Genomic DNA, 18,226 nt, shown 5'->3' with positions numbered 1-18,226 from the left:
TGTTAAGTCACCCGGAACATCAACTTCTCACCACACACTGCAGAACCAACTCAGCCAGCTGCAAGATGCTCAGCTGCCTGTGGATCACAGCTAACTCCTCAAGAAGCTCTACTCTGCCAGCTCATTTCTCATCTCCCCCAATGCCTTTGTTCTCTCAGGAACCAGGAGCTTCCCAGTCCCCGCTCAGCTCGGCCGCTCAAGGGGTGACAGCCAAGGAGAGGTCAGAGCAATCAACAGCTGCAGTTCTAAAGCTCTGTGGAAAGCTGTGTGCAGCTTAATGAAGCACACTGAGTGCTGCACGGACCTTCCAGCCCACAAAGTGCAACACATGTCGTCGAGCTCATCCAGTTTTCAGATGTACTGAAGCAGAAGAGAAACGTGCTGAGAGTCCTGCCATGTGTAGCTCGTTGCTTAACCCACAAACCTACATGTAAATCAGCAAGGACCCAAGCTTCACACTGCCAGACACAGCTAACCTCTGTGGCTTTGTTTGTCTCTAGAGGGAAAAGCATTTACAGGGGTGAAGTAGGAATTTACACTTTGTTCTTGTGTGTGAACAATTAAAATCACACACAGTTATGCACTTGGGTGACAGCAAGCAAAGGCACAGAGCCTGTCTTGGGCACAGTAAGCCTGCAGTGTTTTTGTGTCTTGGGCAAATGTATTTCAGAACAGAATGGAAGTCTGGACAGATCAAGTGCTCTAGCATTTATTTCTTCTTGTTAACAGGATCGTGGATTCCCACTTCCACCCACCCTTATGAGGGATTTTGAGTGTAAAGTCAAAACACAAAGCAGAAAGCACTCGGGATACTTCTGAAGCACAGAAACAGCAATTAACTTCAAACTGTGTACAGTAACCACCCTGAACTTGGCAGTGGGGCAGAATCACAGGATGGTTTGGGTTGGAAGGGTCCTTTGATGGTCACCTCATCTCTGGGGCAGAATCACAGACTAGTTTGGGTTGGAAGGGTCCTTTGATGGTCACCTCATCTCAACCCCCTGCCATGGACAGGGACACCTTCCACTAGACCAGGCTGGTCAGAGACCCATCCAACCTGACATTGGATTCTCATCCCAACCCCCTGGCATGGACAGGGACACCTTCCACTAGACCAGGCTGGTCAGAGACCCATCCAACCTGACATTGGATGTTTCCAGGGATAGGGCATCCATCATTCCACTGGGCAACCTCTTTCAGTGTTTCAGCACCCTCATCGTAAAAAAATTCCTCTTGTACTTAGTCTAAATCTATCCTCTTTCAGTTTAAAGCCAATGCCCCTTTTCCTATCACTACAGGGCCCAGTAAAACGTCACAAAGGTGAGTTAAGATTGATTTATCTGGTGGAGATGAGTGCAACAGCTTCCATGAGTCCCTCTCAAAGTTCAGACACTTCTCAACACGAGGATGCTCTCTCCCATTTCACCATCCAGGAGAAAATCAACATTGAAAGCTCAACCGGAAAATCCACAGGGATGAAGAAAACACAGGCCACAGATCAAGGGGATACTTCTGATGTTCTTTAACAACTGCTTTCCACCACAGAGACACTATTTCTTTTACAGGAAGTCTGGTGAATTCCTATTCTGTGGCTCTGCCTCAGGACAAGCTACTTGGACCAGTGTCTAAATCACCATCCCAGGTGCTAACAGAGCACCTCCAGCACCAAGTCCTGCCTGGGGGTCAGCACCAGGGTCCCCACTGCAAACTGTGCCTTCTTAAGACTAAGCTCAAGGCAAGATGTGCTGGAAGAGTGTGTCCAGCAGTGACATGCAAGAGGAGAGGGGGACACTGCTGTCACATGAGGCAGGATCAAGACATTTTCAGAAGTAAAGCTGAAAACCAGATTTCCCACGGTGTTGTGGGGGCTCAGCCCAGCTCTCCTTGCCTGGCAGTATGAGCGTTTTCCAAGAGCAACATCTATTTTCATACCAACATCACAAGTGCTACTACACCTCATTCAGCAGCTCAGAGGGCTGCCAACACAGTTTCAGAAAAAGCTGGAAGAGAAACAAAGGTTCATGCGTTTCCTCCACGCTGTTTGTGGTACAGTAGAAAATGAGTATACCAGCTCCAGGGAAAACTTTTTCCATTCACAATGGAGACAAAAATTCTTCAACTCCCCAAATCCATTTCTCCTGCACTCTAGTTAATTCACAGAGAAGGCTATGGATAAAGTTTGTACAAAAGATCTTCCCTCATTTCAAAGAGTTTTGTTGTCCCCTGTGCAAACCTGGACAACTTTTGCTAGAACCCCTTCTTCAAAAAAAAAAAAAAAGTTTCAAAGAATAGCAGCAACTGCAGGGGCTCAGCCCTCAAAAGCACACCCAGCCCTTGCAGCTGAGACAACTGCAACAAGCTTTCTCCACTCAGCTGAGTGATGCTCAAGGAAAAGCACTGCAAACTGCTTCAGATGGGATTGCTCAATTATCCCCACTCCTCAGGGCCATGACCTCCCCAGGGGAGGTTCTTGCACAGCAATCCAGATTGCCACACGCACACAGCTGCTGGGCTCCTCTGCCTCTGCTTTCAGTGTTTGGGTTCAGTTCCAGGACTGTCCTTACAGCCAAAGTGCCTCCACAGCCACCCCAGGCAGGTGGAAAGGGTAACACCTCCTTGCTGTTTGACTCCCAAATGGGGCAAAGCTGAAATCAGAGCAAGCTCTGGTCATACTGGGGTTAGGCTTGACTACAGCCCTAAAGACCTTGCTGGAAAAGCAAGAGAGTTTGTAGGCTAAAATGAACTGTTACCACTATTGCTCATGGGAGTTGACAGAATAACAAAACCCCACTGAACAGCTGTCCTGACTCCCTGCCAAGGCTGGGCATCATTTACTCCTGGGTCCTGTGTTCACCACACGAAGCACCCATTTCACAGAATCCACAGCAATGGGGAGCAAGCACCCCACTCCATCATTCAAAACTGATTTCCTCCTCTATTATGTTTTCCTACCAGGCTGGCAGGAAAGAATCTTTAACAGAGCCCCAAGAAACACAAATTCAATGACACAAATTGCTCTGATAAAAACAAGTTTATCCTCCCTTCAATGGCCATGCTTGGGATCCACATTCCGGAGGGATACTCTGAGCACATCCATGCACACACACCTGCAAAACTTTGCAGAATGCCACATTATTGTTAGTCTGAGTTCCTCTGCATGTTTTCAAGAGCTCTGAACAGTATCTGCACAGTTTGGAAATTTTATCTGTCCAAATCCAGGTGTTCCTATAGCTGAGCTGGTACTTCAAAGTAGAAGGAATAGGTAGAAAAGGCATTGGTTTGAGTTTGAATAGGAATTGTGAACCATGGTTTTGGGTCAGAAGGAACCTTAAAGATCATCCACTGATCATCAACCCCCTGCCATGGGCAGGGACACCTTCCACTATCCCAGGTTGCTCCAAGCCCCATCCAACGTGGCCTTGGGCACTTCCATGGATCCAGGGGCAGCCACAGCTTCTCTGGGCACCCTGTGCCAGGGCCTGCCCACCCTCATGGCCCATGTTTCCACTTACTAACCCATGCCCTGCACCATCCTGGCAAAAAAGAAATCACAGTAATAAAAACAACAGAAACACTGAAGGAAAGAAGAAAGTGCTGAAGGAAAGAAGTATCAAAGGGCAGAAACAACAGCAACATCCTAAATTCTACACGGTGTAGTCACCCAGCTGGGACTGCCTGGCTGGATGCAAGGAAGATGCAACCAAAGTTCCCAGGAAGTTTTTTGTCTCAGATCCAGAGGCTTCCATACCTCCCAGGCACTGGAGCCCTCTCCTTTACCAGAAGGCTGCCAGCTGGATGTGCCACAGAAACAACCCAAAAGCTGCAAGCTGCTGCCCAACACAAAAGTGTTGGTGAGCCCATCACAACCACTATGGGCTAGGAGTCAGCACACAAACAGCCTCTCCAGCAGATCCAAATACCCTCCAGCTGGAAGTGTGTGACTGGGGCACAGGAAGGACCAGCTGGGGTGGGTTAGGGACCACCAGGGCAGCTGCAGCCAGGAGAGGTGCCCTGGTTGGGATCCCAGGGTTGTAAACACATCCACCCTTGGGGTCCCAGGCAGCAGTTCCTCCTCAGCTGACTCACACCAAAACCACACAGGATCAGCTTTCAGTTTCTCTTCATTAACCAAGAGGTTGTTAATGTTCACAGAAATATCAGCCCTTGCACCAGCAGTTAGCCCAGAGTTGCTGATTGTCTGGCAGGGGTTATGCAGCCTCATCCACAGAGGTATTCCAACATGATTTACTGAAGTCCTTGATTTTATGGGACACCCCATGGTGTTTATGGGAAAATTAACCAACATGCACACATTACTAGGGGGAACAGGAACAGAAAAAGAAATTACCACAATTCTTACTGAAAATATTTGGTGAAACACAAGCAGTGGCATGTTGCAACTGGGCTGCTCCAGCTGGAAGGAGGTATCAACTATCCCTGGAAGAACTTGTTGCAATTTTCTCTGGCAGCTTGGTGTTAACCGCAGCGCTGGAGCCTTTGAAAGCGGTTTCCAAAAGGCAGAGGGGGCAAGAGAACCTCAAAATCTGCAGCTACTTAGCCAGAAAACTTGGAAGTTTCGGTTCACTGTCACCACAGGCTTTTAAACAAGGAAAACAGATCGAGTTCTGGCATGTTGATTCAACTTGTGCTAAACCACTTAACCCTGAAGAGCAGCAACACACACATTGCTCTGAGCAAAACACAGCTGCAGCACAGAACAACAGTAAATTTTCACGGCTCTTTCAGCCTTAGCGTTCCGCACCTTTTCACACGATCGCAGAATCACTGAGGTTGGAAAAGAATCCTAATACCGTCAAGTCCAATCATTAACCCAGCACTGCCAAGTCTTCCACTAAACCATGTCCCTAAGTGCCACATCCACACGTCTTTTAAATCCCTCCCGGGACGGAGGCTCCACCACTGCCCTGGGCAGCCTGTTCCAATGCCTTCCCCTTCCGGGGAAGCAGCTTTCCCAAATATCCACTCTGAACTTTCTACAGTGTAACTTGAGGCCGTTCTCTCTGCATCTAGGAAATCACACCCCGGGTGATTTTTCTCACTCCTCAAGTGATTTCTCCCACTATTACCCCTTCCCAGTAACCAGAAAAACACGTTCTCTCTCTAACCTCCTTCCCCAGCCGCTCAAGCCCTAAAACTTCGCGCAGCTGAAGGGAGAATTCAACAAAACAGCATCACAGCGCAGTTAAATCGCCCTGATCGCGCAGCGCCGTGTCGGACACCCGCCCCGTTTTTATCAGCTCCTCCCCGGCAACTCGCGGGGTTACACCAATAGCTTTTTTTACCCTTCATTAAAATTTTCTAAGTGACTGAGCAATGGCTCGCACAAGCGCAGCCAGTGTTAACAGATTACAGGGAGCTTCATTACCATCAGATTAGGCAGTTTTGGAGAAGGAGCATCTGGCGCTGCAGCCGCCGGCTCGGCGACATCCCCAGCGCGTCCCTTCCTCCCGAGCCCAAAACTTAGTGCTTTTTAAGAGAACCCGCCCCAGCGAGGTCCCCCCGGTCCCCCCGCGGGCAGGGGGTGCCCCGAGCTCCCCGGTACTCACACATGAGGGTGCTGAAGGCGCAGAGAGCCAGCAGCGCCTGCAGCAGCACCCCGAAGCGCCCCAGCAGCGCTCCGCTGCCGCAGCCGTGCGCCGGGCGGGGGGCGGCCATGGAGCCGCGGGATGCGCTGGGACGGGACGGGACGGTGCGGAGCGGGATAACGCGGCACGAAGCGGGGCTGGGAATGGGGATGGGATAGCCCCGGCACCGCACAAAGGCGGCCCCGAGCCGCCGCCCCCGCCCCCCGGCCCGCCCCGCCGGCAGCAGCACCCGGGGCGGGGCGGGAGGGAGGGACGGCGGAGGGGATGGGGAGGAGGAGAGGGACGGGGAAAAGGGACATGGATGGGGACAGAGAGACAGAGGGATGAAGATGGGGACGGGGATGGGAATGGAGTTCGGGACAGGGATGGGGAAGAGGACAGAGGCGGAGATTGGGATGTAGAAGAAGTTGGAGATGATACAAATTGGACAGAGAGACAGTGGGATGAAGGTGGAGGCGGGGATGGGAATGGAGTTGGGGACGGGGATGAGGATCAGGACAGGGATGGGAAGGGGACAGAGGCGGAGATTGGGATGTGGAAAAGTTGGAGAGGAGGATACAAAGTGGACACAGAGACAGAAACAGAGGGATGAAGATGGAGGCGGGGATGGGAATGGAGTTGGGGACGGGGATGAGGATCAGGACAGGGATGGGAAGGGGACAGAGGCGGAGATTGGGATGTGGAAGAAGTTGGAGATGAGGATACAAAGGGGACAGAGAGACAGAGGGATGGGGATGAAGATGGAGACAGGGATGGGAATGGAAGTGGAGCTGAGTTAGGGACAGGGATGAGGATCAGGACAGGGATAGGGAAATGGAGAAAGGGACAAGGGACAGATGGGAACAGAGGCAGAGATTGGGATGTGGAAGAAGTTGGAAATAAGGATACAAAGGGGACAGAGAGATGAAGATGGAGGTGGGGATGGGAATGGAAATGGAGCTGAATTAGGGATAGGAATGACGATCAGGACAGGGATGGGGAAGGGGACAGAGGCGGAGATTGGGATGTGGAAAAGTTGGAGAGGAGGATACAAAGTGGACACAGAGACAGAAACAGAGGGATGAAGATGGAGGCGGGGATGGGAATGGAGTTGGGGACGGGGATGAGGATCAGGACAGGGATGGGAAGGGGACAGAGGCGGAGATTGGGATGTGGAAGAAGTTGGAGAGGAGGATACAAAGGGACAGAGAGACAGAGGGATGGGGATGAAGATGGAGACAGGGATGGGAATGGAAGTGAAATGGAGCTGAATTAGGGATAGGAATGACGATCAGGACAGGGATGGGGAAGGGGACATGGATGGGAACAGAGGCAGAGATTGGGATGTGGAAGAAGTAGGAGATGATGGTACAAAGGGGGCAAAGATTGAGGTGGAGACAGATAGAGATGGGAATGGGGACGAGAATGGAAATGGAGTTGAGTTGGGGATGGGAACAGGGAAAAAGATGGGGACAAAGAGATGAGGATGTGGAAAGAGTTGGAGATAGGGATGCAGGGGACACAGACATTGAGACAGAGGCAGCCATTGGAATGGAGAAGGGAATAGGGATGGGAATGGAGATGGCGATGAGGATGAGTGTGGTGATAGGGAGGGGGAAAAGGATGGGGATGGGGAAGAGGTTGGAGATAAGGATGCAATGGGAACAAGCAGACAAAGAGAGGCATGGAGTTGAGGATGGAAATTAAGATGGAGGGGTGGATGTGGAAGGGCTGGGAGGTGTGGAGGCTATGGGGATGAAGATGGAAATAGGTGGGGATGAGGATGGGACAGAGATGGAGATGACAATGTGGATGTAAATGAGGTTGGGATGAGGAAGAAGATGGAGATGAAGAGGGAAATGAGGATGGAGATGCAGGCAGAGACAGTGATGGGGACAGGAGTTATGATCATGGATGAGGACGGAGATAGAGGTGGGGATGATGATGGAGATAAGGAGGTGAGGTCCTGGAGGGAACTGGGGTGCTGGATTGAGTAAATTGTGCTGAGGTTGGGAGAGCTGGGCTCGGGGAGTCCTGGTGGGACAGGGATTTGAGATGCTGGACTGAGGGAGTCCCAGAAGTGTTTCAGGTGTCAGGATGTGGAAGTCTCAGCAGGGTTTGGGTTGCCCTGGCTGGAGAGGTCCTCACAAAGTTTGGGATGCTTGACTGGGGAGGGTTGGTAGGGACATGGGCAAGATTGGGGTGCCAAGCTGAGGGGTTCCAGCAGGGCTGGGGGTGCTGGGTTTGGGAGGTCACAGCAGGGTTTGGGGTGCAGGGTCCTGGTGGGGTTTGGGGTACCAGGCTGGAGAGGATCCCAGCAGGGTTTAGAGTGCTGGGCTGGGGTTAGTCCTGGTGGGATTTTGGGTCTGCTGATGGGGTTGTGTTCTCAAACTGCAGCATCAAATATCTTTTTTTTGCTCCTCTGTGTAACAGTGCTGCCACCCCCCTCTACAGCCTCCTCCCCACAGGGCAGATTTTGTTTTTTCTCTCTTTTCAATACACTTGAGACCATCTTTAGAGAGCACTGGGGTCACATGGTGAAATTTCCCTCCCTGATTTTTCAGGCTAGGAGCTTGTGTTTAGTTACAAAACCAGAGAGGCTGCAAATCTTATCCTGTCATATGACTCTGAGGGATGGCCTTAGAAACAGCAATAAATGTTATGAGAAAAGAAAATCATGGGAGCTGGCCTGCTTCCCAAATAGGTCCAGTTTACAACACAGGAGGGAATTGTGTTGTTCCTGGGCTTGGGAATCCCCTGTTCTGGGGAGGTCATTAGTGCCAAGCAGTTTAGGCTGGAGCCTTGTCCATCCTCAACTCAGTCAGCACATCACTGAAATACAAAAATAGTCCCTCCTCTTTTTCTTTCTTTCTTTTTTTTTTTTTTAATTTTTATTTTTCTAAGGGTGACTTGAATCTTGGCTTGATTGCGGTTCACTTAGCTTACTGACTTTAATCATGGTTTAATCACAGCTTCAGCCAGGAAGGTGGAAGTTTCATCTCACTAACTCATTTTCAGCTGATTTTGTATGTGCAATTGTTAGTTTCATAAAAAGGTTCATTCCCCTGAGCTGGTAAATCTGATTGTGTTTTGCAGTCAGTTGCCTTTATATTAAATTCTAAATCAAATATTAAAGTTGATACTTTTATATAAGCCAGCTGAACACAGGGTATGGGGAAGCATCTATTAAGCAAGTACACACTTTAACAGAGATTTCTCCAGGCTCTTAATTCTTTTGCATTTTCTCAGATTTCCTAGGTTGCTGCTATAAAGACATTTTCAAGAATTGCTGGATGGTAATTATTCCCCTGGGAGGTGCCTTGGACTCTCTTTGCCCAGGTACAGCACAGCAATTGGAGAAAACAAAAGGGGGGAAAAAAAGACATTTAACCAAGACGAGTATTACTTAAACAAAATTTCAGTTTCTGTGAATAACCTGCAAATTATCTGCGATGTATCAGGGTCGTGCCCAAGGGGACAATTTTTCAAAAGCTCCCTCGGAGTCAGTGCTGCCTCCTCCCCTTTCTTCAAGCCCAATTAATGGTGCTTTCTCCCAGCTGCTTTATCAGCAGGACAAAGTTGTGCGGGGCCTTATTTCCAGGTGCTGACAGTTTTACAAGAGAGCAGGGTGCCTCCCACGTGTGAGAACGCTCAGGCTCCAGGAGGGCAATAAACAGAATTTCCCTCTCCTCGCAGGAAGGGGCAGATACCCTTCGGTGGCTCTTGGTGCTCCACACTCCTCTGTGAAAACACAGCTTTGCTTTATCAAAAGCACCATTTGCACTTCAAAATATTTGTATTTTCTGAGCCCAGGCAAAAAGTCTTGAAGTTTTGTCTGTAGCCCAAGTGGAGTCCAGGAGCTTTGGTTATTAAATTCTAAACTTAGAATTTTGGCAATTAAGATAACTCACCATTGGCTCCCTGATTTTTTTTTTTTTCCCCTGAAGTTTTTCTCTCTCTGAGGAGACTTTTGAGCCCCTTTCAGTATCTAAAGGGGCTCCAAGAGGGCTGGAGAGGGACTTTGGACAAGGGCATGGAGTGATAGGATAAGGGGGGATGGCTTCACACTGCCAGAGGACAGGTTTAGATCAGATATTAGGAAGAAATTCTTCCCTGTGAGGGTGGTGAGACCCTGGCACAGGGTGCCCAGAGAAGCTGTGGCTGCCCCTGGATCTCTGGAAGTGTCCAAGGCCAGGTTGGACAGGGCTTGGAGCACCCTGGGATGGTGGAAGGTGTCCCTGCCCAAGGCAGGGGGGTGGAACAAGATAATCTTCAAGGTCCCCTCCAACCCAAACCATTCTGTGTTTCTAACATTTGAAAAACACCCAGCAAAAGAAAAAGCAAGTCAACTAAGCACATATGCAAGAAGTAGAATTTAATAAAGGAATCATTAAAGAAAAAAAAAAAAAAGCTAAGAAAATTGAATTAAAATATTAGGCCATGTGCTTAAGCATAAAATCAGAAACACCAAAGTGATTTCAAGTGATAAGGAATGTAAAAACTAACCCAGGTTATTTATGAAAGTACAAGGAAAAAAAAAAAAAAAGAAAGATTGAGGAAATCTGCAAATTTTCTGTAAGAACTTCTATAAATATAGAAGTGTATATAAGTAATATAAATAATACATAAGTATATATTATTCTCTGATGCTTCTATAAGTATTCTACTCTATGACAGAATGGAAAACCAAATGATGGACACCACAGAATAGACCTTAATTTCCCCATCCTTCCAAAAAAAGGATTAGCAAGTGAAATTAACTTAAAACAACAAGAGCAGTGATAATACAAGATAAGAACAGGTAAAAAGATGAGAGGAATCAAGACTGATGAATTCAAGAAGAAACCTGAAGAAACCTAAGCAAAAGTAGCTGTGGAGTGGGCAGGGTAAAGTTTGGCTCCTCAGGTGTTATCACAGGAGAAGGGGAAATGCTGTGCCTGGCTGTGAGGAGGGGAATGAGGGTGAGACCCACCAGCTTTATTCCAGTATGCAGGAGGACACTGGTAAAAATTACCAAAAAATCCATTTATAAGCACCTAGCAGATAATGATGTAATAAAAACCAGCCAATGTGGATTTGACTAGAATAAATCATGTCAAGGGAGTTTTATTTCTGCTCTGAGAGGATGACTGGATGTATCTTGTGCTTGGGGAAGGTTTGTGTTGCTGCCCCAGTAAAAACCCATGAGCCCTGCAGGAGCAGCACCTCTGGACAAACCCCCACCAGCTGCTCCCAAAGCTGTTTGCTGCTGCATCAGGGGCAGTGTGATGGCTCCAGGTGAGCATCTGAAGCTGGGTGATGTAAATTAAACCCTTAGGAAGGGTCAAGGATATCAAACTAGAAGAGTCTGCAACCCTTCATGAGGTTAGGGTGAAAATTAGGAATTATTTCATTAAACCAAAGGGATGGTTTCAGAGTCAACAGAAGGAGATGCAGGCAGTGGTAGGGAAGGAAGGAGGCAGAAAGTGGCTGGAAAGAGCATCAGGAGATGTAAATGTCCTGCAGACAAAATGTGAGTGGGTAACAAAAAGGGTGCTGCAAAGAGGAATGTTGCACCTCCCTGTTTCAGGAGGTGATCTGGAGAGTTTTATAGAAAAATTGGGAGGTTGCTGGATTCAGCCCAGTTTTGCCATCACACAAAGATGTGCTGGAGTCTGGAGAAAGCAAAGAACAATGGAAAGCATTTGAAAAAATAAGAAACAGAAAGGAAATGGGATATTGTCTCCTCCAGAAAAAAAAAAAAAAAAAAAAAAACAGGCTTTGTGGCAGAACTGTTCTGGTACAGTTATAAAAAGTTAACAAAGTTATTGGAATTTTTCTGCCCCAAAAAGACAAGTCAGTTTTTTTTGTTTCCAAAAAATAAAGCAAAAAAATAAAACATGTTTGCAGCACTGGGGAAAATTGTCCGGCCCATATCTGACACTCAGCACAGATACCTGCTCACACCCAGCTGGGCCTGGGTTCAAAACAGACCTGAGAGCAGGACAAGGCTTTTCAAGGCTTCCTCACTTCAAGGGCACTTCACTGTGAAAAGCTGCTGGCTTGGGATCCAGAGGGATGCTCTTTTTTTAGGTCTCCTCCTTTTTGTAACATTGCCATGGCCTTGGATGCCCTTAGTGCAGTCCTGGTTTGGTCACAGGGTGAAAAATCCAGCCCCTGTTCTGCACAAGTTACTTTTGGGTGGGAGCCACCTTCAGATGTCCCTTTTTGAGACATCTCCTGCCTCCTTTCACAGCCAGGGGAGAGGAATAACCTCCTTCAGGACACCTTCCTTTGACCATCCTGGTCAGATGAATTAAGTCTGCTCCAGCTCCGGGCAGTTCAGCGATGGCCTCTGGTCAGAAAAGAGCCACAAAAGCATCAATGTCCCCCTTCTTATAGCAATAAGCAATAAGTATATAATGCATAGATCAGCATTGTTTTCTTCAGCTCACTTGCCCCCAAAACACTCAGGTGTTTTGTGCCCCCAGAGTCCCCAGCTTGATGGTGGGGATGAGGAAAAGACAGTGGCAGGTCTGCAGGTGGTTATTGTGGTAAATTGGAGGAGAACACACCAAGCTGCCCTTTCCAGGATGATGCTCATGGAAATTATTCATCTGGTTTTATTTATCACTTGGTGAAGAAACTACTTCTGAAAACAAGGTCTCTTGGGAAAACTTCCTTAAGCTGATACTTGGAACAGGCTTTATTCATGCTGCCAGCAACAGTGATCCCTGCTGATTAAATAGTAGCTAGACCTTATTCTTGCTGAATTACCCATTTTACAAGGCCTAGCACATTGAACAATCAGTTCCAGGTTATATTCATAAGCAAGAGGCCAACACCAATTTTTGTATCAGCCAGGGCTTTGTATTGCAGGATACTCTAAGGAGTAATTGTCAAGGTAATTCTTTTCTATTTTCAATAAGTGCTTTAGCTGTGTTATTATGAGCTGTTCAGTGCCTTGCTCACAATGAATGGAATAATTTCCCACTTTACAGGGCCTGTGGCATTGTTGGCTGGCTGTGCTTGGCTTGGAGCTGGGGCTCTCCAATATTCCAACCTTGCTCACCCTGCCTGTGTAAGCCAGAGGGACAGGGGACACCTGCAGGTGTGTGCCCAGCTGTGAAAGGCAGAAAGAGAAAGGTTTCAGCTTCCCTTTCCCCCTCCCCTCGTTCAGAACACCTCAGCTCTGCAAACCAGCCCCTGGGTGTCACTCATATTTTCCGGAAAAATCCCTTTGCCAGGATTTCTCTCCTGGGAAGCTGAGAAGCCTCAGAGAAAAAGGAGAACAATATTATCCCATTTGCTTCTCCTGTGTTTTGCTGCTTTGGAATGTGGTTTGGAGATTGTTTATCCAGCAGGTGATTGTTTCATTGGTTTCATGTGAATTGTTTTGGCTTAGTGACCAATCACCATCAGGCTGTGTCAGGACTCTTGAAGGAGTCACGAGTTTTCACTATCATTCTTTGTGTCTGTCTGAATCCTTTCTCTATTCTTTAGTATAGTTTTAGTATAGCATTCTTTAATTTTATATAGATCATAAAATAATAGATTAGCCTTTTGAGAACATGGAGTAAGATTCATCAATTTCCTTCCTGAGACAGGGACCCCAGAAACCACCACAGCCCACTCCTCTGCATGGCCATCCCTTCAGCCAGGACAGAGGGGAGCTCCTACAGCAGCACCAAGGAAACCCTCACAGGTCCCACCAACCCTGTGGGATGATGTCCCTGCTTCCAGCTGGACTCTCTTGAGGTCACTGAGTATCACCCACATTCCTGCAGAGGTGAGCCCTTGGCAGGGGATTGGACTAGATCACCTTTAAGGTCACTTCCAAACCAAACCTTTCTATAGTTCTGAGATGATCCTTGGGTTTGTGACTGTTTGGACAAGGATAGAACTGCTAGAAAGGCTCAACATTTGCTTTTTCAATCAACTTCTTCCTTGAAAATTCCTTCCCTCCAACAAACTTGTGTTGTTCTCATGTAAGAATGGCCAGATGCAAGTTCCTTCCAGCTTAAGATACATTTGAATTTATGGCCGTTGAGACCTGGGCAAAATTCCCTGGGTCAGAACTGCAACAGAATGGATTTAGGCTGGCAGCAGGACACCTTTTCCAGGACTAAGGATAGCTAAGAGCTCCAATAAGTTGTTGGGGGCAGAGGGAGAAATTTCTCCATTGGAGAATTCTCCATTGGCGAATTTTAAGAATATCCATCTTTTTAGAATCAGAGAATCATGTATGTTGGAAAAGACCTGTAATATCATCAAGTCCACCTATTAATTGAGTCCAACCAATAGTTTTCTCTCAGGGAGAGCTGGGCAATTCCTACCTGAGGTGAGAGAACTGGTGAGCTGATCTCCTAAATTCCCCATGAGCTGCGTTTTCTTGGCTGCCCTGCTCCCTTTTGCCAGCCTCTATCTCCAGCCTGACCTTGTGTTGCAGTGGTTTATTGGACACACAGGAGGTGTCCCAGTCCTGTGCTTTTGGAGATCTTACTCCTCTCAACATCCTTCCAGTTCAGGAGGATCAGACTCCTCCTCAGGATAAAAGTAAAAAAAGGGTAAAGAGAGAAAAAAATCCAATCAAATACAGTTTTGTTCCTTACAGCTCTTCTGTCTCTCTGGCAGACCTGAGGTTGCCTCAGGAAAAAGGAAGCTTTTTTCTCTGCACAGTCCTGGGTCTGGATGAATCCTTTCAGGTCTGGATGTCGGAATCTGACAGCCTGGGTGACTATTTATGCAAAAAGATCAGTTAGGAAATAGAGACCTACCCTATTGGAGAAATGTTAAATATTCACAACATTCATGTAGCATGAAACAGAGAGGACCTTGGCAATTTTCCCCTGAGTTCTATCTCTCATTGGGAGCCTTGAAATAAAATGCTAATTTGCCAAGACCTGGTGAATATTCCCTGCTCCCAAGCCTTTCTCCATTAGCACTTGAAAACCACAGGTTCCTTCACAAGCCACCCTTGATGTTTTATAAATGTTATAGCTGAGACATCGCTTCTTCTCCCTTTAATGCATTTTTTACAGCTGCAGCAGAGATATTATTTCCATTCAGGCTGCAAAGAGTCATCCTGGAAGGGACCTCAGTTACCTCTCCTGAGGTGTTCCCAAAAGAGCACATGCTACCTAACCTTAAGCTAATCACCTGCTCAAGGGCTCCATTTCACATTTACTGTGCAATCTCAGCTGCAGAGATACAGGTCAGGAGCCTGATGGATCCTTACAGGTACAAAAAAAGCTTTCAGAAGAGAGCTCAGCCTTGGCTGAATTTCACATGGATGGATTTCCATGAGAAACAACACCTGGATGTGGAAGAAAAGGGGTGTTAATAATGTTTGGATTAGAAATGCTGCAACAAATATTGCAACAAAAGAACCTTATCAAGGAAGAAACCTCAGTCAAATCTTCCTCTGTGATACCGACAGTGTTTCTCCCCAGGGATTGCCAAATAAACCTCACCAACTGTCTTAAAACTTGATTTTTACTCACCTAGAGCGTCTCTGATGAGAAACATGCACACACAAGCCCATAATGATCCTTCTGGATATTGAATGGGAGGAGGAATTAAAGCAAGGAGAAGTGCATTACTTTCCTTAGCATCCTGGGGATCCTGCCCAGGAAATCAGTCAGTTTGATTCCCACCCCAGTTCATTATCCAATGTGCAAACACTGGGTATGCACTGCAGAAGGCTCAGAGATCTGCTCAGCTAAGCCAGTTCTTCCTGAAGACCTGCTGGAATCTCGATTTTAGCTTCAATCCCTTCTCAGTGACTTCATTTAGTTAAGCAAGGAACAAAAGTCACAAAGATAACACCAGGGGGAGGATTGCTCATTTCTGCTGTGATGGGCAGCCTCAGGTCTGGTGGCGTTTACTTGAACACTTTGCTCTGAATTATGCATTTCATTTAAAATAATAACTTTGCTGTTGTTATTTTGTTTTACACTACAATATGCAGTGGGTTTCCAGAGCAATAAGTGGTGAGGTTGCTTTGGTCAGCCCTGTGTTTTATGAACTCAAGGGGAATCTTTTTTCCTGATCCAGCTGGCCTTAGATCAGATGTGTAAATCTCACCCTTAGATACAGAACAATCTCAGTTGAAAGAACCCATTTACCAGAGCTGTGTTTTCACATTTCAGTTCCCAAACACTGGACACGTGCCACAATGTACAACTCCTTTTCAAGCAGAATTATGGCAGCGTGGATCTGTACACATTCTGAGCCCAGAGCCTCCTTCAGCACTGGAGGGGAGGCTGTAACTGCAGGGATTTGGGTCTGTTGCTTTTGAGGTCTTTGAGATGTAGCCCTGCAGCCAAAACTGGCTTTCTAGGCTTCCTCAAATCGTGCCTCTTCACCCCATGCCTGAATTTATCTTCTGGAAGGATCCTTAAAGTTATTTACAGAGAAGTCCCAGTGCTCACACGAGCACAGCTCACAGACAAAGCTTTCTGTGGCTCTGAAGCCCAGCACTGTGTGGATGCAAAGCTGTACTAAATGCCTGCCAGCTGCATCCCAGAGGAGCCATATTTTTACTGCATTTCCATCTTTAGCAGGAGAAGAGGAAAATATTTGAAGGAGAAAGGCAGCAGCTGCTAGAGATGATCCTACAACTCCATCCCACCCTGCAGCCCTACTCTTGCTTTCTGTAACACTCCTTTCCAATCTGAATGATTCTATGATTCTATAACACAGCTACAAGTTCTTTTTATAACAAAAAGGGTTAGAAAATTGCTTTACAGAGTGATGTACAAACCCCCAGTCACTGTTTGTGTCTGACACCAGATCTGCTCTTTAAAAGTTTTTTCTGGCAGTGTTGTACCAGTGAAGGGGTGGAGTTTTACAGTCACCTTCCTCTGGTACATGTAATTGAAAAAAGGCTTTTTACTGGCCTAAATTTTACTTATTGCACCAGAATAGTAACTCTACAGGCTGAAAACTAATTTTTTTTCATGGAGATTTGTGTCTAGTGACTCACACGAGTTCTGCTGAGTTCTTAGCTTTTGGCATATCTCAGAGTGGGGATCCCAAGCCTGAGACTTTTCCTCCTTGCCTGGGAGGAATAGGCCTGTACCATTCAATAAGAAATTATTTTTAACCCAATACTTCTTTCAAACTCAACCTAAGTGGTATTTCTACTTTCTTCTACTGTATTTTTTTCTATTTTCAGCCTCACCCTAATCAAGGGCTGCTGTTTTAACAGGTGACTCCTTAGCTTGATGCTGATGTAGGCCATATGTTCTTTTCCTCCCCATCTCTTCACTTCTGGATGTTACGGCTGAAATACAAACCCCTGAATGCCCAGGGATTTCCAAAGGCCAGAAAACATCTGCTTGCCATCACAGATGTTTGCAAGTTAACATATGGATGAAATAATATTAGTCAGTGAGATTCAGAACTGATTCAGATTTCCATAATTAAGCATAAATGGTGCTTTGATGAAGAATTAAACATTGATGAAAAAATTGAAACATAGTAAGATTTCCATCCTTCAGGCTGAAGACACCCAAATCAGCTTGGTTACAGGAATCAGTCTTGCTGTAGCAGGAAGAAATGCCTGTGTGGACTCATTTTGCTCTGTTTTCAACAGGGAATGTACTACAGCAGCTTTGTGGTTTCTGGATAAGTGTGTCTGCAGCACGGGTCAAGGCCAGGCTGGATAGGGCTCTGAGCAGCCTGAGGTGAGACACTGAAATGTTTAGGGTTTAGGGGTGGTTCCAACATTTGCACTTTTGTGCTTTGCTGGTGCCAGGTTTGCACCCCAGAGGGGGAGGAAGAGTTTCTGGGTGTGTGGTGTCATTTCACTCTAACCTGCCCCTAGTGCTATTAACGAGAACCTGAGTTACCCTCACCTCCTGCAGCAGGCTGTAACACCTGGTCCAGTGGAAAACGTCCCTGCACATGGCAGGGGGTTGGAACCAGATGGTCTTTAAGGTCCCTTCCAACCCAAACCATTCTGTGAGTCCAGGGAGGGAAGCGTGAATTTGGAACCCATACCAAACCAAAGAGGTGAAGTGGGAAAGGGTGGCTTAGGCTTTATACAATGCACAAAAAAGAGAGATGTGCCAGCAGAGATGAGTCCCACAGGGATGTCTGGGAGGGTGTCCCTTTTCCTGGGGGAGCCAGCACAGCCACATTCAAGAAAAATGAAAAGTGAGTTTGTGTCCCCAATAAAGCTGGAGTTTTCGCTCTCTGTAAATATCGTGCTGTTCAATTGCTGTGTCTATACTGATCTCCACAAGAAAACATCCCTTTTTTTTTTTTTTCCAGTGGGATCCTATTGGCTGAGGCAAAAATAACTCCAGAAATCATTTATTTCTTCAGAAAGTGTGGGAGTACTTGTCCCTGCTGCTGTCAGCTCCCATCCATCCATTTTATCAGGCAGTATCAACACTCTCTCTTCCAGCGAGGACTGCTCAACGGCACACAATAAAATTGATTCATTACTCATTTTCTCCTTATTATCTTTCAATTGCTCCAGCTCTTGATACCACTTAAAGTGGACATTAGCTCTTCGTAACCAGTGTGTGAATGCTTTATCTCCAAGCTTTCATTACATCTATTTTCATTTAGTATCATTACACCATGTGTCTTTCTCATGAACTTCTTATAATGCCTTTATACACATTTGTGTATGGCCTGTCATGGTGAGG

The 18,226-nt window shown here is 46.8% G+C and overlaps 1 protein-coding gene across 1 annotated transcript in view; it reads right to left on the bottom strand.

Annotated features, from left to right (window-relative positions):
- LOC121362335 (store-operated calcium entry regulator STIMATE-like) overlaps window positions 1-5,779 on the bottom strand; it is a 28,609-nt gene extending 22,830 nt beyond the window's left edge. The window contains exon 1 of the mRNA XM_041483747.1: window positions 5,568-5,779. Within this exon, the coding sequence (XP_041339681.1) occupies window positions 5,568-5,676 (109 nt within the window). The 5' untranslated portion in view covers window positions 5,677-5,779. The remainder of the gene's footprint in view (window positions 1-5,567) is intronic.
- Window positions 5,780-18,226: the final 12,447 nt, after the last annotated feature.

This window comes from Pyrgilauda ruficollis, unplaced genomic scaffold (assembly GCF_017590135.1).
Source record: "Pyrgilauda ruficollis isolate IOZ18807 unplaced genomic scaffold, ASM1759013v1 scaffold61, whole genome shotgun sequence".
In the NCBI taxonomy this organism is placed as follows: domain Eukaryota; kingdom Metazoa; phylum Chordata; class Aves; order Passeriformes; family Passeridae; genus Pyrgilauda; species Pyrgilauda ruficollis.
The sequence above is the reverse complement of the archived record's forward strand: the minus strand, read 5'-3'. Positions and strand labels throughout refer to the sequence as shown.